Source organism: Larimichthys crocea, chromosome VII, assembly GCF_000972845.2.
Source record: "Larimichthys crocea isolate SSNF chromosome VII, L_crocea_2.0, whole genome shotgun sequence".
Taxonomy (NCBI): domain Eukaryota; kingdom Metazoa; phylum Chordata; class Actinopteri; family Sciaenidae; genus Larimichthys; species Larimichthys crocea.
In genome coordinates, this window is record NC_040017.1 from 11,794,811 (window position 1) to 11,818,517 (window position 23,707).

General features: G+C 39.7%; 1 protein-coding gene across 10 annotated transcripts in view; it reads right to left on the reverse strand.

The window, feature by feature from the left end:
• Positions 1-1,781: 1,781 nt before the first annotated feature.
• The window catches only part of kirrel3b (kirre like nephrin family adhesion molecule 3b), a 163,113-nt gene continuing 141,187 nt past the window's right edge, over positions 1,782-23,707 (reverse strand). For 4 of the 10 annotated variants that reach the window (XM_027280488.1, XM_027280490.1, XM_019265325.2 and 1 more), the window contains 10 exons: positions 22,398-22,546; positions 22,091-22,218; positions 21,516-21,642; positions 14,940-15,040; positions 11,250-11,460; positions 9,765-9,872; positions 9,156-9,245; positions 8,740-8,855; positions 7,950-8,036; positions 1,782-6,568 (listed from right to left, as the gene is read on the reverse strand). In XM_027280488.1, coding sequence (XP_027136289.1) covers positions 6,107-6,568; positions 7,950-8,036; positions 8,740-8,855; positions 9,156-9,245; positions 9,765-9,872; positions 11,250-11,460; positions 14,940-15,040; positions 21,516-21,642; positions 22,091-22,218; positions 22,398-22,546 — 1,579 coding nt within the window. In that variant the 3' untranslated portion in view covers positions 1,782-6,106. The remainder of the gene's footprint in view (positions 6,569-7,949; positions 8,037-8,739; positions 8,856-9,155; positions 9,246-9,764; positions 9,873-11,249; positions 11,461-14,939; positions 15,041-21,515; positions 21,643-22,090; positions 22,219-22,397; positions 22,547-23,707) is intronic. The other 6 variants (XM_027280487.1, XM_027280486.1, XM_010757104.3 and 3 more) reach the window with 6 other exon arrangements.

A 23,707-nucleotide genomic window follows, 5' to 3' on the forward strand; every position in this document is an offset into this window, starting at 1 on the left:
TTAGATTGGATTCCAAATGAAATTATCTTCCAAGGTAATTCATGACATAGCCTGCTGCAACTGCTCATTTGAAAGAATGCAGAGTCATTTATGTGTCATTTTGGAACAATACTGTATCTCTTGGACGAGGTGAGGCCAATGGGGAGCTCTGCAAGCTTTCTGCTTTGTTGGGAGAGGCAGAAATGAATGATTAGTGCCTTTCAATAACCAGTTCCAAGGAGAGTTACTGTAAGCAAATATCTGGCCTAGATCTGTTTAGTAATAAGACGGATCTCTATGATTAGTCAAATTCATCACAAATGACTCTATTTGTATAATGTTTCCAAAACATTTTTTCATTTAGTATGGGAAGCCTTTCCAGGGAAATCATGTTGTTGGCAGATGGATTCTCAATATCAAGACCAGACTGGTTATAGCTCCTTGCTTTGAGGTAACCTTATGTAGGCACGGCTCGTCCTATGTCTGCCTGGCTGCTTGTTTGATGTGTAGTAGTGAAACGCTTCCTTTTCTTCTTCTAAGCTGTACAGCGTTCACAAATCAAAGAAGTGTTTCTGATGCAGGACTTCAAGAATGCTACATTTCCATACTTTAATCTAGCGTAAGAGTAATTGCCCTTGCATTGTGTTGACTCTTTTGCTTTTAAGTTTCAGTTCTGTAGGATTGGAGCCAGTTCTTGAGACAGGCTAAGGTGTTTATGTGAGTTCATTTAATTTGGAGTAAGAGTGCAACGGTCCTATTAATGGATTAAAGGCCTGCTTGTAAATGTAATGATGTGAATCTGCTGACTGCCTAGAAAGATATCAGAGGAAGTAAATAAACAGCAGTCTGCCCACTCTTAACAAATACTGTAAAAGTATGCTTGAACCAAGCACAAGCCACTCAGAGAAGCTGATAAGTGGCCAATTGTACAACAGTGAGGTAGTGAGGCATGTGACTGTCTGATTGTCTCTATTCTTGTGCCGCTACACCCGTCGGCTGTTGCTGTAAATAAGCTGTAATTCTACACCCCCTTATTTAGCATCCTCTTCATTTCATCCTCTCTTGCTATTATGATGTATTTAGTGCAAATCACAAAAAGCTTTATGGTGCTACATTGAGTTTCAAGTGAAAACAGACTCAACTGACATGCTACCAACTACTTATACACATCAAAATACAATTTGTCATTGTTTGTCACAAGGCAACATTGTTACTAACTTTGAAGACTCAACAGAAGCCAAAAGCAGCAGACTATGTGGTAGGTAGAAATGCCTGAATTTATATATACAAGTAATGAGTTGTGACAGCAATTACTGAACTGAGCAAACCGACCATATAGGTTCATTATGTTTATATTTATAATTCCAGCTCTTGGTTAATTTGTTTTTGCGTTATTGTTGTCAAGTACATGATGCTGTGTTACTGTCCTTGTTTCCTTCACCTAAGGTGCTGTTAAATGTCTCACTATGGCTAATAAAATTTACATCTTTCCCTAGATATTGTAAATCTACTTTATTAAAAGAGGAATTGGTAATTGTTTGACTAATGCTGGACGTTAGTGATTATGGAAATACTGGAAATGTCCCTTTAGTTATGTAAATAATGAACACAAGGTTTCCAATCTACAAAAATGTCTCCCAAAAACTGATTGTGAAGGCTTGGTATGTGAATACAGCCTCTTAATCTCTACAAATATCCCACTGCTGAGCAAATAATATTCATCTAGTAAAGGTAAAACCATCCCATGTGAATCTCACTCTTTAAACAGCTCATTCATTCTCAGAGAGTAACGACGTAAACACAAACTCAAACATCATTTTTATTCTCCAAATATACAGAGCAAAAGCATCATAGATTCACAGACCAGTACAGTTAAAATACAACCATTTTCTTTTTTTTTTCTTAGATACAGAGGGCCACTGCCTGAAAATAGTGGTTTACCCAGTAGAATTTACATGTTTTTTCATTACAATTATGGTTATGGTTCACTATTTATACAAACTCTTCAAATGACCTTCTAATGTAAGTACTTCAGCAGACCTGGATCGTGTAGTATTTGCAAACTAGTTTGCATTATTGAAGTATCCAACCAATCACAGAGAAGCATACTCATTTGAATTTCAAATGCTTTTCTGTAATTCTTTTTATTGTCTGTGACTTCTCGTATGCTGCAAACCAAATCACACTGACTCCTGGTGTGCCCTGCGGGTTAAAGCAAACTGACGATTATTTGCAAATACTATGTAGTCCAGGCCGTTTTCCTTACAGTTGTTTGTTATTAAAGTACTAACAAGGTATTGATTGGTAGAAAAGAAAAGAAGTGAGAGAGAAAGAGAGAAACAGTGATAGAAAGCATTTACACAGTAAAGAAAGGGGTATTTGATGATCAATTCAGTGTTTCAAATGGCACCATCTCTAATGTGTTCCATCGTGGACAATAACACCTATCATACAATGAGGGAGACTTCTAATAGCCTCATGTAAACCACCCTTTGCAGGCATAGGCGAGACATTGGCAGTACTAATGTTCAGCGATTCTTTGTTCTTTTTTTAAAAATCCAGTTTATTTAGACCAACCAAAAAGTTTTGTGCAGTAAACAAACATAATAAAGCCCGTGGTGCAGAGAAGCTAATACAAATGCCTCACACTGCTCATAACCTCTGTCTTTAACCTTAGAAATGTCCAGTGTGCTACTGGCTAGTCTTCTGAACAATAGCCTGCCCTGCATCCCTCACTATGAAAGGGTTGCTTTGTTTTTATTAGGAAAAGGGCAGCAACCCCTTGTAATTGTTCTGGGTCTTTGTGTTTGTTCATCTGTTCTGCCCTGGCATCTGTGCGGTGTTCGTAGCCAGGCAAACAGGCGGCGCCAGCGCCAGCACCAGCCGGAGAGGCGTCCGCAGGTGAGCAGGGCAGACTTTGTCCTCACATGGGCTTTGATTCCCAAAGACTGACATGGTGCTCGCATCCTGTGGTACCCTCATGCCCACTCTAACTGCTGCCATGGGGGGATGGGACAGAAGGCTGGCCTATCAAATATTTATCTGTTTACTGTGCAGTGTGCAGATTCTCTGGACTGGGAAAATGCATTATGTTTGGATGAGCGCGGGACCTGCATCAGATAAGTAAAACTGGACCCCTTGGACAGGAAAGCAAATCTGTTTTGTTTTTCGGGAGAGACATGCTGAATGTCTGTGATATGATCAGTTGAATTCGGACACAAATGATGCATAATATATGCAAATAATAATATGAATTGTGTCTTGTGCCATGTAAACTAAATCACACTGTAATTGACTGCTGCTGATATCAAGATAAGAATTTCATCCTGCTCTCATAAATGTTGAGAAAAATGAATCAGAAACGGCACAGGCTTACTTGACAGTCATCAAGGTGCCAAATGCAATATATTGCTGGGCATCTGGGCATCTCTCTGAAGGGCTCAAGGTATAATAACCCTGTACTGCATCTCACTTCAAAGCTGTACCAGCTAAGCTCAGCTTCTCATCCTATAGCCTCCTGTGTGCTCGGTGTACAGAGTCTGAGTTTTCCCTGTGAGATCTGGGGGAAGAGAAACTGCTCACACAAGCCTTTCATGTAATTTGTGAGAAACAAGTAAGGTTGATGAAATTTTTGGAAGGGAAACAAAGAGAAAATGATTGTCTGTCGTGCAGTTTTTGATGCCATGTGGATTTGTTGAGCTCTAATATAATGAAATCTGACCGAGAAAGAAAAGAAAAGCCAGGGAAAAAATTATATACAGAGAAAGACAGCATTAGAGATTTATATACAGTCTGCTAAGTGCCAAGCTGGATTATCAGCGTTGAAACAGAGCTTTTTGTCTTAAGCTGTACAATGGGCGCCAATCCATTTGTAAAATTTGAGTTCAAACCACTGCCACTCAAGTGGAAAACCCCATTCAAATGGTTTGAATATAATCATATGTAAAGTGCTTACAACAACAACTTGCTTTGTTAGAAATGCCGTGCTTGGGTTTTTTTTTTTTCCAGGGGTTTAGAGGAAGATTTCATAGTTTCAAGCTCAGTTCGTCCCATTTGACTGCTTCACTATAGAAGATAGGCTACTGAAAAACCACATAATTACATAAGATGTATTGTAACCTAATATATTTTCTGTCAAGCTTTTGTTTGATTTGACAAAACAAAAGTGACACTGACATTGCGAGCTGCTGTTGTTTTCCTGGAACTCTTTACCCTTCAAACTGATCAAACAACAAACAAGCCGAATCTCTAAAGTACGGTGGGAACAGACCTTGAATATGCCAATAGACACAAGAGGCTTTTGATGGCTAAAAATCAAATTTGATGTAATGCATGATGTAACTACAGCTGTTAAAGAAATGATCCATGTAGACTGTAAAAGGTTGTCCTTGAATCAATAAAAGCCTGCTTTAACACAGCTTAAGGAGACAAGTCACAGACTTTGTTGGGTGTACATCTTTTTTTAGAGGTCCAAATTTAACTAGACATGCTGTCCTGTGGGGTAGCATCAACGATCAAGCATCTACGTGTTCTGCCACAGAACCTGCACAGCGCATGACCACTGCACTCTTAATAATGAGGTTCTCTTAATCATTTTAAAGTTGAAGTGTTTGTGTAGCTGCAAGTTAAACTACTACTCTCCGTCTCTACTCTCAACAAAAAAACAAAAAACAAATACAGTGTCAGTGATTAAATAATAAATCCAATTTCATATGTCACACACAGTGCCGAACAAAAATCAAACACTCGAAAAGAGTCAGTGCGCCACCATTAGCTCCACAGTAGCCAAAAGAATGAACAACAGACAGCAGAATAAAACGCGTTTCTTAAATTTGCTTTTCATGTCCCTTGATGACTGGCACGATTACAGGTAGGTATGCAGTCAGGATGCACTAAGCTCCAGTGTCAACAATGATATTGACAAAAGCATTCGGATAACCACACAATAAGAAGCTCAGCTAAAATATGTTTACATTTCATTCAACAGGTACCCTCAAGTATATGGCTGATAATCTACGGCAGGAGAAACTCACAAGTACAACATATGTTGCAGTTTGTGGGCTTTCCTGCTGTATGCCTTGGAGCTGGATCTGGTGCAGTAACACCATGGAGGATCCAGCTCTCCATCAACAGAAGAGCTGATAGTGTATGCTATCTCACTTAGTCAAAGTCTGGATTGACACAGTTCAAATGTACCCTCAAGGCAAAGAAGATATGGACAAGAAGAGGCGCTCGTGTCTCATTTAGAGTCTTCCATGAGGAAAAATAGAGGCAAAAATTAGACGCTAGAAAAGAAATTACAGTCACATATGTACACTGATACTTCTTTATCGCAGAGTGTCACAGTAAAATAATGACTCAGGGATTTAAAATGAGATCTCAGCCCCTCTTTATCTGCCCGGCTCTGTGGCCCAGATACCACTGCGGAGAGAAAAAAAAACAGCCGTTCTTCTGAACGTCCGGGACGTCTGTGGGCACATGGAGAAAGTTTTCTTCCACCTACACAGGAGACCAGTTTCAACAAGAAAGCTTAACATACAGTGTTTGAAGGGAAGCTGGGGGGAGAGTTATCGCTTTAACAACTAAAAACCACATGCACATTCGTTTTTGTGCTTCAAACTACAAGTGAGCAGCAGGACATTGGCTTGCACTCATTATCGTGCCGTTCGTGCTGAGTTTTTATGAATGACAATCTTCAAAAGGCAAAAAAAAAAAAAGGTCTTTGCCAGAGGAGCCGATTGTCACACAAAGCCTTTGTGGTAGTCCTGCCCTCTGCTAACAATCCTGTTGCAGAATCCAAGTACTGAACGTTCCAAATTCCAAACTTGTTTTGTCCCCGTGTTGGCAAATACTCTCTCTGTGGCACAATTCTGGTTATGGGTTAAAAAAGGAGGTGGTTGATGGGTTAAGCAGGAGGGAAATATAAGGCTTCTTGATCCACTTTTTTCTGGGACATTGAGAGAAGTCTGAACAAGTCACACAGTGTGTTAAAGCCAACCAGCTCCTGGATCTCTGTGAGGGAACAGTAACATTGTTACTTTAGGGACTCCTGGGAGCTGATTCTGTCATAGTTTTACAATCCTGGCTGCTTGTTACACCCCGTTCAAACACCCTCCTTCCCAGGTGGTCAGACGTGGGTCTGCATGCGCTTCTGGAGCGGCCGGGTGAGGTCTGAGTTCTGAGAGGAGGACTGGGAATAGTGAGAGGAGGATGAGGCTGATGCCTTGCTGTCTTTGTCGAACTGCACGTAGCCGTCCGGCTTACTGTAGCTGCTGACGCTGCTGTCACACTGCGTGTCGATAAAGGAGCTGGAGTCGCTGAGAGAGCCGCGCTGGAACTCCCGCTCGCACAGCTCGATGGAGCTGCTTCCCATACCCAGCACGAAGCGTTGGCTGTAGTCATACAGACGGTTGGGACCTGCTCCCAGAGTGGAGTAGATGTTGGTGAAGGACATGCCTGTTGGTACCCGCTGCTTGCCCAGGGTACCTGTGTTGGTGGGGTTCCTCGGCTCAGTGGACTGATTCCCAGCCATGGTCGGCGTGTGGTGCTCCTTAAAGGTGTTGACACTGTAGTAGCCATTTGTAGGGTCCTATCAAAGACACCAGATACAAATATCTAATATTAAATTACAAAAAAAATAGGAACAACATTCTTTTGTTTATATAGATTTATTCCTCACAGAGCTCAACAGGAGCCAAGGTCAGTCTGTAATTACCATTCAAATAAATATGGAAACAGGCTGCCATGTACATCATGAGAAAAACAGTGCTTGGTGCTAGGATTTATTAAACCCCCATGCTAACCTTAAAAGCATGTTTCTGGCTAATTACACAGGACTTGGTGATTTATACAGAGTTTGGCATCTTATGTGTCACCGCAAAGTTCACTCACATACCAGCTTTAATTGGACCTAAATGGATCATAATGTCTGTGATTCTGTGTATGCACTGAAACGGCTTCCGAGGCTACAGCTGTGCCACTTTGTCTGCTAGGCTGCAGGCAGTGTGCTGTTGCTAAGGGTCCAGTTAGGGCATGTGTGTGTGTGTGTGTGTGTGTGTGTGTGTGTGTGTGTTTTCCCATGTCCTTGTGTGAATGGATGTGAATGTCAAGCATAGTGAGCATGGTGGCAAATCCCAAAAGAAGAATGTTCATAATGGGAAAATGAGAGAGACAACCTGAGAGGATCCTCGTTATGCTTGTCATTATCAGACAGCAGACAGGGAGATTGTTTGTGTCTGGCCTTTATCTCTTGCTCAGTTCCCCCTCTGCTCTCGCCTCGTACTCGCTGTCATTAACTAGGATCAAAAAAATCCGGCCCCAGTGGGAGCAGGTAAAGCAGGCAAACACAACAAAAGCACAATCCAGGGAGCCAACGCCAACATTGGTTTGGACAAGAGGACAAATGAATGTTTCAGAATTTGTTCGTGGACAAGGTATACAGACTGTAATAAAGAGACTTCAGTGAAGTCTATCTTTAGGTCCCAGTGGTTTTGATATGACAGGTAACACAATAAAAAGGAACAGAATGCTACTTTAATGAATTTGTTACGTGAAAAATTACACATTTACGTGAAGTAATCGCACAGCACTGTAAATCGCTGAACAGGGTTAGAAATGCTGCTGACAGCAGTACAAAGCATTTCTCCCAGTCCAATATGTTCTTTAAAAGTAATCTATATGGTGTAATTAAACCTTAAATAGCTTAAATAACAGCTCAAGGGCCAACCAGCTTCTGATTTCTTGAAACACCTTTGATAGGAGACTAATTAATAGAAGTCAGAACTCCAACAGGACTCATTTTGCCCCAGGACTCATTTCTTGGAAAATCATGTGTAGGAGAGCGATTAATGCTTTTCAGCTATTTTTGGTCCCAGAGATGAAGACCACTCTCTGCCCCAAAGGCGTTCTCTCTCACTACCTTTCACTCCCTGCGTTCATGCCTTCACGCTGTCGTCACTCGCGAGTCGTACCTTAATGTGCTGATACTCCTTCTCTTCCTCTTGTAGCACCTCAAGCTGCTTCAGAACAGACTCCTGCTGGAACTCTCCTCGTTCAACCTGCACAGAAATCAAGCAAAGCATATTAAGACTTTCCAAAAACTATTCCGCTCAGAATGAAAAGACATTTTGAGATGGAACTGTTCCGCTTTTATCACTCCTTTTTTGTGATATCAGTCAGACAAGTTTCACCTTCACTCAGGGCTGGCAGGGAGCATTAATAATGTATCAATGAATATCTTTTATTTATCTTAACAAAATGCAGATTTGTAAGGTAGCGGAGCTCATTTCCCTGCACTAACATCAAGTACCGACTGTATTAAGTATTTTTGAAAGGAAATTTAATCCAAAACCTCACACTGCAAATAGCCCAGCCCTGGAGCAAGCTACATGAAAACCAAAACACTGGTACAGTTCCAAAGAGGAAACAGCTCTTTGTGTGTCTCGAAGGCATGTAGATACAGAAGTACACCCACTGTAGGATTACCCTGTATGCATCAGCATCTCCATATAGTTACAATGTATTCGGGTCTGTTCAGCTCATAGAGCTAGTGGCATTATATCGATAAATATAGCCCCTATGTCTTGACTACAGCCTGTACCTACGTGCCTTTCTCATCAGTTACACACAAAACTATATATTTAATTTACTCAGCTCAACAAGGACATGCAAAAATCTAGAAAAACAGTACACATCTATTGTGATTTTTTTCCATTAAAAAACGGGAACAAAAAGTTGAAAGTAGTATGTTGTGACACTCACACTCACCATCAGCTGTTTCATGGAGGTGTGCTCTTCGTTTTCGCGTGCTGCGTTGTGGTCTTTGTGTACAATCTCCACACGGATGTCGTTTTTCGCCGACACGACTCCTTTCAGATCTGGCAAAAACAGATGACCCATATATCTCAGTAAGCCGGATAAAAACCATTCTGTATTTGTTGACTTTATAATTTCCCCCAGTGGAGTTTGCAGTATTACAGAATTTAGCTAAGATCCATGGGTTTGGTCTGTCAGAGCTTCCCCATTTCCCCCCGAAAACAATACAAAGTATTATTAATCGTTTGTTTCCTGCCAACACAAGATTATCTTTTTTTTCCACATACAATCTCATACAGCCTTTCCATGGCTCATTCTGTTTGGGACAATGCTGATGATACTGTCATATAATAAAGTCTTACTTTCTCTGTCTGTCTTAATTTTGCTTGCAAGTTCTCTCTGGTGAGCACAGATGGAGACGGGCAGTGAGGGCATAACCAGGTGCGCTTCCTCTGTAGTATACAGACAATAGACATGCTGAAGGGACCAGTAGCACAAATTGGGTCTTGGATAGAGACAGCGGCTGACTGTCTCTAACCTGAGTCACTTGGTACATGGTACATGGGTGGGTGGCAATGAACATAAGGCATGATGTAAATAGCCTCAAAAGCGAATGCAGCCAGACTGAGATTGCATGGAATGAGCCTCTATTACAATCTGGCTATCTCTGCACCACAAAAAAGATGTCCATCTCAATAAGTGATTTTATATTGTATTAAGTGTGACACTATGTTCCAGCTATTGTCAGTAATTTCTCAAAGCAGTCTTGTAAATTCTTTGTTAGATTCACATAAGAAACCAAATACTTGCAGACGACCAAAGACTTAACAGCAGATTATTTTCCATTAATTTACAGTATATAAAAACAATATCTACATTTGAGTAGATGGACATTTTTTTGTGTGCTTGGGGGCAATACAGTACTTTGACATGCATGCTTCTGTGGATGTAACGGGGAAGAGGAAACATACTTCTCTGGGAGCGGGTGCAACAGAACGCTCCGATGGTGCCCATAAGGACAATGAGGGCCACAAAAGCTCCTACAGCAATACCGATGATCACCGCCACTGGGAGAGACTCTGCAAAGAGCAACACAGAGAAATGTCCTTCTATAATTACACACTACGAACATCTCAAATGTACAGGGTAAATGACAGCACAGGGTCAGAACACAGAGACCACCTTTCTTTTTCAGGAATGCATATGTGCCATTTTTCTTTATTTCTTTTCTGTCTCTGCAGCAAACAGTAACTAAGAAAAGATATGCTTTATTTTATCCTTCTACATGAGTTTGACATTATTAGCATGCAATAAAAAAACACACAGGCACAAGTTCTGCACTACATACCTGAATGACAGCAAATTCAAATGAGAACTAATTACCAAGTCTTTTGTTATCAGAGCGGGTAAACATTTTCCTACTAATATTGTCTCATTATCGTATTGTGTAACAACTTTTAATTTACACTCATTTAGGCTGACAGAAGAATTTAACCAGGGGTTTTTATTTTCATTGAAAAGAGTGCAAGAGTGTCTGCATTGGTTTAAGCATAATCACGTTTCTGCAGGGATGTTGCATTTGCAACTAGAAATGGGTTAAACCTTCTCCGACATTAAAGGTCCTCATTAAAGCGAACTTTAATGATCTGAGTTACCAGCCCACGTTTATGACCTTCTCGCATTTTAAACAAATGCAAAAACAACCAAGTGCTCTCCCTACACCATTAAAGCCTATTTAATGTCTTCATTGATCAATGTCACTTTCACATAAGCAGCTTATAATTTATCGTTTGCGATAAGTGGATAGAAAACACTACCTCCCCTACGGTAGAGGGGAAAAGGTCGACAGATAAAAAGTATTCATTGTTGAAGCAAAAGAAATGGAAGATGTTTTATGGTGTCACATAAAGAAAGCAGGTCGCACAGTGTATTTAAAATTCAGGGTGCAGTCTATGCTAAGGGTCACCAGTCATATTACCAGGGAGTTGCAGTTAATGTTAACCCGGAAAATAAATTTGTCAGGAATGTATCGGTGTCATCATCACATTTACAGTACTGTAGATCAAACGTTTCAGGATTTAGGCCATGCAGTATAAATTTGCATTGCCGTCTTGCAGTTCCAACTTGGTAAAACTGCAATTTTGAGCAACTTATTTCTGATGGAATTGGGGAAAAAAATCGCAAATGGTGTTTATGTACATAGAACTTTTACCATATGACACACTAAAATGTAATACATGTATTAATGATTTTTTTTTTTATTCGTTATTGTGCTTAAACATTATTTATAGATGACCTGTTTGTTCAATTGCGGTCCAATTTTCACATTTACATGGAAAAACACAGGCACAACCAAAGTGATGCAGACAAAACATCACAGCTTTTTCACCATCTATCACTATCTAGAAAACCACAGTCATGTGATTTGACGAAGAGGTAGGTGGAACTTGTCGAACCTTGGCTCCCACCTTGTTCCTTAAGGCGTATGATCTCGGTGTCAGAGCCAAAGCTGTTCCACGCTGTGCAGTTGTAGATGGTCTGGAAGTCAGCTGGGACAATATTACTCATGGTCAGTGTGGAGATTACTCCTTCCTCTGTGGTGACAGTCTCCACGGTGTAGCGTCCAGATGTTCCTGACTCCAACACAGTTTCCTTCCACGACCAGGCCTGAGAAAATACACAGGGTAAAAGAAGTGTCTGGTTGTTAACCTGGCAACCACTTTTAAAAGTTAATATTGAGGCATTGAGTGCAGAAATAAATGCATTCATAAGCACAGGAGTGACATAGGAAGGCAGCTGTAAGCTGCACTAACAGCAGAGACAAAAAAAGACAAAAAAGAGACAACAAATCAGGTTTCAACACATTAAATAAAAAGCTTTGCAATCAGTATATCTACTATTTTGGTCCATAGCTTTGCATTTTCACTGTGAGCACGTTAGCATCCCAACATTAGCATTTAGCTCGAAGCATCGCTGTGCCTGACTACAGCCTAAGACAGCTGATACCATGGTTGCAGACACTACTTTTGTTATGTATTTGAGGATACGCACAATAAGCTATTGTTAATTTTTGCTTATTTTTAACAAAATTAATTAATTGGACTCATACTGGATAAAGTGCAAGAAAGACAAATTGGTACTAAAAGGAGAAACAACACATTCAACTTCAAGCCTGCAATAATGAACAGGTGGCTAAATTGAATTTTGGAATGCAGTGTTATAATGTTAAAATTCCATCCTTGGCTCAAGGTGTTTCAGTATATTCACAAGTGAAAGAACGCAGTTATTGGACTTCTAAGATACAAATATGACTAACTCAAAGAGCTTTTTCTTGCCTTTATTCTGTGTCCTTATTGATGTATAAGAATAGACAATGATTTATCTTAAAAAGACTGTAAAACTCTAAAAAAAATGTGAAATTGACTTGACATAATCACATTTTATGTTTCACATTTTTCATTTCTGCAGATATCAAGCAAAACAAAGAAAGAAAGAAATGCTGGTCTGACACTTTAAATAGTTTGGAATCAAGCATAAACGCACAGGCCTCCCACACAAATACATCTGGTATCAGTGATGTTGCTAAATAGATGAAAATGAGCGTTGTAAAACATTAAATTAGATGACAAAACATACATGCTAAACGCCTATAGTGCATTAAAAATCTGGTGAAAAGGGTTGTGGAGACACACAATGACTTGTGGACTTGAAAAATAACAGAATTATTTCCAATGAAACATACTTTTGTACAACTCTATACGTGGGTGAAACGCTTTAGCTAGCCAGTCTGCTCAGATGTTAAAGGCTCATAAGCTATAACTAATATATAATATATGGTAAGAGTACTGAAGAATAGAAACATGGTTACCGTCACCCTGAACCAGCTCTGACCCTCATAAAACCTGAACAAGGGACCTGTAGTAAGTGTTAAAGCTGACAAAGCCACCACACACGTGCTTTACACATCTACCCAGTGCTGATTGGTGAATCATTCAAGAGATACTTCAGTATCGGTTATGAGGTATTTACTGGACTGGTGCTAACCTATAGTCATTATATTATTTAACCTGTACGTTCTTGAACGATTTTCACCATTCTGTTGCTAACTGTACACGGCTCCATGGAGACAGGTGATGACCATGAATAGGAGGAGTACTGAATAATAAAGGGATATATGTTCTTATTGTTGTTGTATTGATGTTACTGTTGTCAGTACATTAACTTAAGGTCATTTTGTTTGGTGAATAGCTACTTCAGGAGACGTATCAAGAGAGAAATCAATCAGTGGAAATACACAAATGATTCAACTGTGATTGGTTAAAACACTTGTTATGGTGAAAAATGTTGTGGTTAAAATGTGGTTTGTTAGCTGGCCATTTGATGCTGTTCATCTCTGTCTGACAAGCTGCCAGCTCGCTGAGATATCTTTGGCATCTGTAGACTGAGCTAATGTTTGATGGATAATTGCAAATTGCATGTACTCTAGGCAGATCTCTTCTCGCTGCAGCATTTAAATTACTGTGCTTTTTGGATTTTGGCTGTTGGGAGACTTCAAGCAACCATTTGTAGAGCTGTGCTTGGTGTGAACTAGATGAAAATAAGACAGCAGGGCGAGACATGCAGTGCCATTTTTAAGAATCCAATAAATAACTATGATTGACAAGATACAGATTGTCCTGAAAAAGTACACCTCATTAACAAAAACCTTTCATTTATTGGAATTGTTTTGTCATTTTGGAGAAGCTCTCTTCTTGTTAGAGCTCATAGCTTGCACACTGCAAAATGTTGACACCATTTCAACATTTTATACTTAAAACACATACAGTATGTGTTGGTATTTGGCATATTTAGATTTCTGGGTTCTTTAGAAAACACCCTATTTCATCAAATAAATGCCTGTCTTATTTGTTGAAGTAGCAATACTTTCCAACTCTCTTCACAAAATCGTAATGGGACAGAGAAGATTCTAAGGCATCAAAGGCTCAAAATTATGAAGTACAATGGTAGATACACAATTTGAGTAATGCTAAGCATGGAAAACAATAGATATTTGACTTATTTATGCAGTGCTATTATAATATAACACGTGCCATTTAGTAGCCGCTTTTTTGGGTGAGAATTATTCATTTTTGCTGATTTTTAACTCGCAAACGACAACATTTATTACACTGGATAAAGCGCGAGAAAGACAAATTGGTACACAGAGAATAAACAACACATTCAACTTCAAGCCTGCAATAATGGACAGGTGGCTGAAAGAGTTGTGAAATGCAGTGTTATAATGTTGTAATGTTTTGCCTTGGTTCAAGTGAAAGAATGCCGTTAATGGATCTAGGATACAAAAATGCCAAAAGTGACAAGCTTCCCTTGCCTTTATTCTGTGTCCTTATGTGTATAAATAAAAGATGTTGTATCTTAAAAAGACTGTGAACAAAATCATGATTTGTGACTATTCATGTGACATAACCACAACATCCATTTGACAGTTGTTATTCCTTTAAACATAAAACAAAAGAGAGGAAAGCTGGACTGACAGTTTGGAATCAAGGATGTACTCAAGAAGAATTTTAAGACACAGCAGCCAAGCCTCCCTCCTCAGACACACCTCTCAAATAAACCTGATATTAATTATGTTGCTAATTATTGCTGGACATTAATAATAATAGTAATAATAAAAAAAAACACACATCAGATGACAAAGTATGGCAATCAACCACACGCATATTCAAACACACACACAAATTAATAATAAGCGCAAAGTGTGCTCAGAGAGTAGGCTGTTTATATAACATCCATAAATCTTAATAGGATTCGTGCTAACAGAGCATAAGTATGCATTCAATTATAAACTGAGGATTCAAACCCACCTTTCCATATGATGGAGCTAATCATATAAAATTCTTCAACGTATTTTTATATGTCTGTGCTGTCCATGTGTAGTTAACAGATTAATAGTTCAGTCAGTCGTTACAGTTCAGACACATAGAAGAAAAGACTAGTCATTATTCTGTCTAATGTGCTTTGTTCAGGTGCCTGATCCAAGAACTGTCTCATTGTGCTCAGAGTTTCGGAAGTGTCCTTGGAATGAAATCAGGCAAAGTTGACACAAAGATGAAATCAGACAAAAAAAGTCCAGATGTACTTACAATGCGGTCCGGAGGTGGTGTACTTCGAATGAAACATTTGATTTGTCCTTTTTCTCCATGTAAAGCTTGCTGAGTCTGTGTACTAGAGATAGTAGGTGGCCCTGAAAAAGAACAGTCATAAAAAAGTTTGAAGATGAGTCACAGAAATTGAAACATGAATAATTAAATTCCTTTTCAGTTTAAGGTCATATGACAATTCTGCTCAATCGAGTTTTTGTGCTATATTATATTCTAATTGCTCTCCTGTTCCGAGCAGTAACACCTGAAGTGTTCAGTAATTTGGGACTCCTGGGGAAGATTGTATTGCAGTGCAAAATGAAAGTGCCTCATCCCTCGGTACAATCTACCCAAGGACACGGCAGGACTGAACGAAAGGCTTCATTGTGGATCAAGAAATTGTTGAGTTATGGCTGGCTTGATTTCACCCGCAGAGATAAACATCACTGGAGAGTGCTCCAGCAGTTCTTTGGAACGTATTCAGGACTACAAAGTTTGTGGGGAGATAACACTCGTCACAGTGTATCACTTCTATCAATTTTCTTGCAGTAGATTTGACTCTTGGACCAAAAGGTCAGCAAATAATTAAACATTAACTCCCAGCTGTAATACACAATCTAATAATGACTCGTATTAAAAACAGAACTATCAAAACACTATCTGACGAACAGAATTTGTTTTTATCTCATATCTTTATGCAGTTTTGTCTCATTCATTGTTTATATATGTAACTATGAACAAACCTTTTATAATCTCTAAAAGATGTCTAAAACTCTTTCCCAAAATAAATGTAATTAAATGAAATAGCTTTATCAGAATTATGTAAACAGGGCTAGTTCAGTCAACAGGAGGTGCGGATATGGACTTGAAGCCAGCATGTGTTAAACTTTGGTCAGGCTACAAGATCTTGCCTGACAAGGGCAGCTCAGCCTAAACGACTGGTCTGCTTGCCATCTGGTCTGGAGGCTGTTCACGCCAGGTGACAGCACTAATATGAAGACAAGATGTCACACATGACCCAATTCTGTCTTTCAAGTGTATTTTCCCTTTGGTCCTGAGGAGCTCACTGTAAGTACAATTTCAGAAAAACGAAGTACAGAGGCAACAGTTTAAATTGATTTTATATTTAAATCGATCCAATTACAGCACATGAATATCCCTGTGGTGGAAATTTGTATGCAATCCAAACATATCTTTATATTACTTCATCAGTTAACAGGGGTGGTATAAAGACAAGTGGTAACTGTGCTGATTTAAAGTACATGAAATTCTACACTAGCAAATGAGTTTGTTCACAGGATCTCTGCATCCTTCTTTTGAGGCATTGAGATGCATTGTGGACGTAATTCAATTTAAATGTATACACAAACATGACTACATATTTCTCCAGATGTAAATTCTGACGTTTAGCTCTGTTTCAAAAGAGACGCTCCCACAAAAACAACAAGAGAAAATGCTTCCATTTTTACACACCCCCTAAGAAGCCGTTAAAATCAAACATTTAGCACGTCTCTTGCGATGGTTAAGGTTAAGAATGTGGGTTTAAGGGGGGTGGCAAGTGAGACAGCTTCTTGATTAGTAAGATAACTTGCCTCTCCGCCAACTTCCCTCAAACTCCCGCTCTCTGCCATCTCTCTGACGATACATAATTGCAGTTTATTACCTGTCTCTTATTAAAATGAATTAGCATTTTAATGAGACTTTGCCAGATGGCGTCTTGGTATGCTACTGGAGGATGCTGGAAGGCTGCTACTGCTGCAAAATGAATGCTGCAGACTATAAAAAAAGAAAAAAAAAATGTATTGAAAGCTGTTCCCCCTTTTTTCACCGGTTTGCCAACATGGTGTGACAGTATTAGTACAGCATGCATGTGTTGTAGTTCATATAAGGCCAATTTTATATGTAGTGTCATGCACTTATGATTAGAAGATGAAAATTACATATGTAGTTCATATGAGCTACAACTGTCAAAACAAGATCAGTTGGGTGCAGGCTACAAAACGCTGCTGGTAGTGACTGCAAGAGATCTGTTCTGTGGATCAGAACTGCAAATGAAGAATATAATTAGATAGCTTTATCTCACTGGCTCAGCCTGGGTTCAGCCAGAGCACAAACATGTTGGTAGCAGGGAGGTGGGTAATCAAAATGTTGGGTGCAATGATTCACCCATTCGTTTGAGGAGTTGAAGTGGACAATCTGATTACACAATATCGGTGTGGGTGTCGAAAGGCCAGCGCTTACATTTCCTTAGGAAACTGAGGCATCTGCTTTGAACAAAAGTTTGACATTTCCTCGCTACCTCGACGCGGCTCTTTTGATTTCTCGGTTTTCTTTTGTGATAAAAGAAAGCACAAAACAGCTACAGAGAAACTGTAACAGAGGAAAAGTGGTCACCGGTGGCCACATTCTCCCATGGTAAAGGGATCCTGTCTATATGTTGAAGCTGCAGGGCCAGTTCTTATTTTAACAACTGCGTTAAAGTGACACATCAACTTCAGTTTTTGATATGCAGTATATTTATTCTAGAGATGGAAATACAGAACAACGTAAAATATTTATAAAATGCAAAACTCTGATAGAGCAAACAAAAATGGAGATTTTCACAAGAGTATTGTGCCAATGGAAATTTTAAATATTAAACAATATTTTGTATCTTTTAGTTATTACTGCAGTCCAGTCACTTCATATAAAGTAAGAAAAAGGATATATTTTAGTTTCTGAGAGTAAGTATATTGTTTTGCTAGCCTACAGCAACATTATGGTAATCTTCCTGCTGTTTTATTTCAGCTGCACATTAATAGTAGCAAGTCAGAGGATGCGGAGCTGCGATCACAAATAATTTCATCTAATTGGTCAGCTTCTGCAGAAATACACACTTTATGGCCCTGAATGCTTTGACAGCCTCACCACATTTGCCTTCTTTGGCTCAATACATCTTTACAACAGGGACCCAAATGCATTTTCTCCCTGTCTCTTTTCCTGCGTGCAGTGTGAGCCATACTGTCTTCACTTCACACTGAGAATTAGATAGGTTGTAATAACTCAGTGCAGATAGCACAGGGCAAAACACTTATCATTTCATTCTCTGGCTACAATAAAAGCTTTAATCCAAATTTGCAATTTCTGAAACGTGATTTTAGTCAGTATTTGCACATTTTAAGTCTTTGCAGAAAGGTAACATTAACATATCAACATAAAAAGAGAGCATCTTGCTTGCATTATGTTTGCAAGTTCTCATTTTAAATAGAAATAATAGTCTCGAAGTGATTAGCCGATGCAGCATCAACACTTGTGCTTTTGTTGAGCTCATTTGTGCGGAATTTGGGGAACAGGTCTTTTTTTGTTCTCAATGGAAAATGAGTGATGTTAAAAACAAAAGCATGCAAGACGAGACAAACGATAAGTAAACAATTGACAACAAATCCTTGATAAAATTAACATGGGAAAATGTGTTTGACCCGCTAGTTTTAAATATAAAGTTATGATATATATCTCTATCTGTGATGTTAGTTCCCCATTATCAGTTGAAGGTCCAAGTTGTAAACCACTGAATATTATCAGTGAGAACTGAGTTCTGATGGGCTGGCTGTTTATTTCTAGACATTCTTTCCACTTCAATATCAATAACCAAGGAGGACAACCAGTATGCTCTCCCTGGACACAAAGAGAGGACACCTTGACCTCAAAGCTGTCGTGCTCCAAAAATCATATGAGCCTCTGTGAACAAGTTTTTGAACAAACCATCCTGTTAGAAAACCTCCACATCTTGCTTTTTAAACATGGTGAGAAAATGAATCCAAAAAAAAAAAAGAGGATATTCTTCACATGTAAAATATTAGCGTAAGCGCTGACAGCTCATGTGACAGGTACAAATAAAGGGAAAAGTCAGTTCAAAGTCTCAGAGAATATTCTGCAGATCATATCTCAGTATGCTTGAATTCAGCCGGTCAGATAAAATGTGCTGTATCGTAAATTCAGTTTTCTCCCTCATTAATTTGCACTTTTCTTTCTTATACAGTGTCATTGCCAGTTTAAAAGAGGCTGGAATGCTAATTAACTAGGAACATAAAGGCTGTCTAGAAAGAGAAACAGCAGGGGGAAAAAAAAGATCTATAACAACCCAGTGCTCTGTGGGATATTGTGGGATTCTCTGGCCCTCCCTCTCCCTTACTGTCGTAATGGGCTTTCTCTCCCTAGGCTGACCAAGTACTGTGCGTGTGTCATTATACATACTGCTTGGACTAAAGACGCACAAATGTACAAACAGAATATGGTTGTACAGTTCTACTCACACTAGTGGATATATTAATTAATATGCATTGCATGAATATATGGTCCTTAAGTATACACGAGCTAAACCCTTTCAAGCATGTCGGATAACTTCTCTCAATTCTCACAAGTTCTGCAGGACTGTGGAAAAAGCCATGCATATAGATTGTATGCAATATAAATAATCATACGCATGGATGTGCACAGCCCCCCCCATCATACATGTAGCCACATGACGACTGCATAAAATGCTGAGGAGTTTTCCGTTCTGAAAATGTTTGACTAGAGTAAGCAATATGTATCCATTAGTGACTTAAACACAAACGGCCTCCCCTGCTAGCTGTTTGATTATAATTAAATTACATTCTTCCCCAGGGAAAGCAGGAATCCTCATGTCTATGTGGTATGCCACAGTGGGAGCCAGTGACACACAACGGCAGAGAAGAAAGAGACAGAGGGAATGACAAATTATAAACACGTGTAATTTAAATGATGGCATTAAGGATTTGAGGGATAACTGCAGGGAAAACATACAGCAAAGAAACATTCGAATGTGCAACAGACACAGCCGCATTATAAATATGCACAGTCCTGCGTGATATTTACTGTATCATGGTTGAGATACTCAAAAGCTTGCTTAAAATTCTACACAAACAAACTGACATAATCTATTTCTATAGATTTAGATTCTAAGATTTAGAGTGGTTCAAAAACCCCTCCCCACCGCCACCATTCCAAACGTTTGTACTTTAACAAGTTTGACAATCTGATTCGCCTCAAGGACTGGGTAAGAAATGACTCAGGATTCCTCATGTGGTTTGGAAAAAAGAAGATGAATTTCAATTATTCAGAAGGGTAAAAAGGAAGGAGGCTTTCGAATGTCAAATACCAATTCAGGCAGGGAGGTGCACGACGCAAAAGAAGAGAGGGAGAATACACGCAAATAAAAAGATGGAAGACATCCAGAACTTGCGTGAATGAAGCCTGCAGAGGCTAAATAAACATGCCATTTCAGCTTTGTTGTAGGTTTCCCAGTGTGCTCGGAGTTGTTTATGTTAGAATCTTTATTAAAACAATGCATCTTCTTTCTCTCATGGCATCATAAAAAAGCAGCACACTCACAACAGTAGGAAAAAGAGATGCATAAAACAAACAAAAAAACTGGTATGTTGGATATTATGTATTCTGTTTACATATTAAGGCTGCAGAAGGGATGCCAGCAAAGGCAGCTATCCACAGAATGGGAGACAATAGAATCAGTCAGGATTTTTCTTTATGTCTCTCCTGCCTTGATTCAGACTTCTGATTTTTTGAGACGGCGGGGGCTCATTGCAGTTCATAGAAAGTAATGGTTTTGATCTCGTGCTGGAGGAAATACTGGTATCCAACTTTCTCTGATACGCAAAACTAATGTCAGGGTTTTGATAAGAAAATCTTTACACTCACTGTTTGCTAGATTGCTTGATGGATCTTCATCCCTAAATCAGCACCAGTGTTGCTCACAGGGAAACTGTTTTGTTAGTTTTGAAAATGTGCAACGATACACTGTCAGCATTAACTCAGCACCATCACACCAGCTCTTTAAAACCCTGTCTTGGGTTATTTTTTTGGGGGTTGAGGTGTCTTTCAGATGGACACAGGGAAAAAGAGACATGTACATTCCACAACTCTGCCACACTGAAGCATGCTCCCTGAATATCAAGCACTGATAATGAAGTCATTTGTTTGAGAGTTGCCAGGTCTCCCACCAAGGCTGGTATTCATTAGTCAGTCAGTGCCTCAGAAAAAGGCAGCTTCCCTGTGACTCATGCAGAATATAATTAGCCTTTGAGTACATTTCACCTGTTTATGAAATGTGCAACCATATCTTGAAAAGACCAAGTCTATATTTATTTATTTATTATATTTAATGGTTCCACATTGATGACAGTTGAAATGACTGTTTTATCACATTACCTTTGCTAGGATAATTAATTTACATGGGCACGGCATGTGTCACATCTTTGTGCTCTGTGTCAGGTGGCTTGTGTTTTGTTTTTATACCTGTCAGGTAAAATAAACTGTCTCCAAGAAACTACTTTATTCAAAAGAAGTCTATAGAAGTGAGCTAGTGTTGTGCATTCTGTTGGAAGTTTTACAGATAGAAGGCTTTTGTGAACCAAAGAGGAAACAGAATACTAACTCCCGTGACAAATTGCTTTCTTCTTGCCACTCCTGACCCCAGATCTCAAGATTCACACTTGTATGTGTATTTGACAACTTTGTGGTTGTGCCCATTTGTGCGAAAGACATGTCGATGATATAGCTTACCATTGACAGTGAGAGAAACCTCCTTCTCCCCTGCTCCTACACGTGGGACCACAGCACGGCAAACGTATTTGCCAGCATCTTCCTGTCTCACGGATTTTAGTGTCAGGAGGTTCTCGTTGCTAAGAACCTGCAGCAAAAGAAGTCAAAGATCATCAAATGCAATGACAGCAAAGGCACCTCTGCATTTGAAAAAGAAACAAGGCAGTGCAATGGGGGGGAGCAGCACATGGACCATTTAATACCTTAAAGGCCACCTCTCCTCAATTATTAAAATCCAATTTAGGGTCTGAGCTCAGTGGAGTAAAAGGGGTTGGCTTTGGCCTTTGATGTTGACAAAAGGAAATGGAATGAGTCTGAATTTAGGATCAAATCAACAAATCTTTTAAAAGACCAGGTCACCCAGAGGCTGGGACTGTAATTGCCTCAAAATATTAGTTTTAATAGACATTTCTCTATTTGACGAAGTCTCAAAACCAGCCTTTATTGGAGAAAAACAGCTTTTGTTAGCCACCACCACAGTACGTGACTGTTTATTAAACACACTTGGTTGCAGTACAAATCAATACAACACTCACCACTCCAGATCCCCTCTTCATCCACACTATGGTTAGAGAGGGATTTCCTGTCCAGGCGCAGTTGAACACAGCGTCAGATCCAAGGTCCACCTGCAATGACTGAGGCTCTGCAGCCATGCGTGGACCAACTGTTGAAATAGACATCATTAACTGTCCATAATTCATCCGCAATGAAGCATCAGCTGTGGTAAACAAGCTGTTGGAGCTCAGTGTCAAAATCTACAAGACAGCAAAAATCCATAACCAAGCAATATCACGTTGCTGGCACTAGTGAAAGGCATGCAAGTATTGCTTAAAGACCACTTACAGTAGACATCGACATTGCGGCTAATGTTGGTGCTGCCGAGAGGGTTGGTAACCTCGCAGGACACAGGTTCGGTGAAGAAGGAGTGGTCCACAATAACCTCATAAGTGTCTCCAGAGACCTCCTTGATTATACTTCCTCCTTTGGCCCACCTGGTGAGAAGATTAAAAGGCACAGAAAGGAAAGGTGGTAAGAAATTGAAAAATGAAGGAAGAAATGGAAAAGGCATTAAGACAGGTTTTCACACTTCCTTATGTCAATAGCATTCTTTTGTGCGAATAAATCATCATTCTGGGGCAGGTTTTCTGTGCTGGCTTCAGCATATTTTTGTGGCAGCCCTCCATGCTGTGACAAGCTCCCTGGCGACTCAGAGCAGACAGCACGTTCCTCATTACGCCAGGCAGAGAGTGCAGCATAGAGTGCCAGCTAAGAAAAACAAATCACAGAATGACAAATGGGTTGCTCCCCCACCTATGAAGACGTTGGTTGACACGGACTGTATTACACACAACAGCTGATGTTAATAAATTGACATAGGATCACATAAAGAACATCTGTTTGTGTTTGTGAATGATAGCTTCTATGACAGGGATACAGACACTCCCCATGTGTTTAGGTGAGACTTTTAGGATGTCACAAGCAGCGGCGCATCGCTCTGCGTGGTGCGGATGGCTCTCTGCTGCTACAACAGACGAGGCCCATTTATAAAAGTGAAGCGAAGGCATCTGCGGATGTCTCGGGTCTCTTTGGAAAATTTAGACGGTGCTGTGGGACATACAATGCATCATGCCTCTAAACGCTGCCATCCTCCACAATAGAGATGTGGCTGCATGCTGATGTGGCAAATGAAAACAATGACAACGGAACTGATGCCTGGCTCCATTTTATATTCCTACCAGTCCTGAGAGCAGTTTTTTACGGGATAGGGAACTCATTTGTTTTCCATGACTAAGCTGGCCCCCATGCTTGACTGAAATGCTATCATTTAAATGAGAACAGATTACCTCATTCAATCAGTAAGTGAAGTGAATCACAAGTCTAATTGGGCTTCATGGGATTTTTCTGTGCTTTTTCTTCAACAGATCCTTTCATTGTGTTCTTGACTAACAAGGATGCAGCTAAGAGCTCTGCAACACCTGCGTTTCCAAAAATGTTGAAAATAGGGCAGACGGGTGTTTTTTGGCCTGTCTGATCCAATAGTAGTAGTACTTACATAGTGTCTGTGTCTGCGTGTGTGTCAGCGGGTATGTACAGATGCATAGCCTAGATAGCCTTAGGACAGAAGAGAGTATACACACTTTATAGCTGCAAAG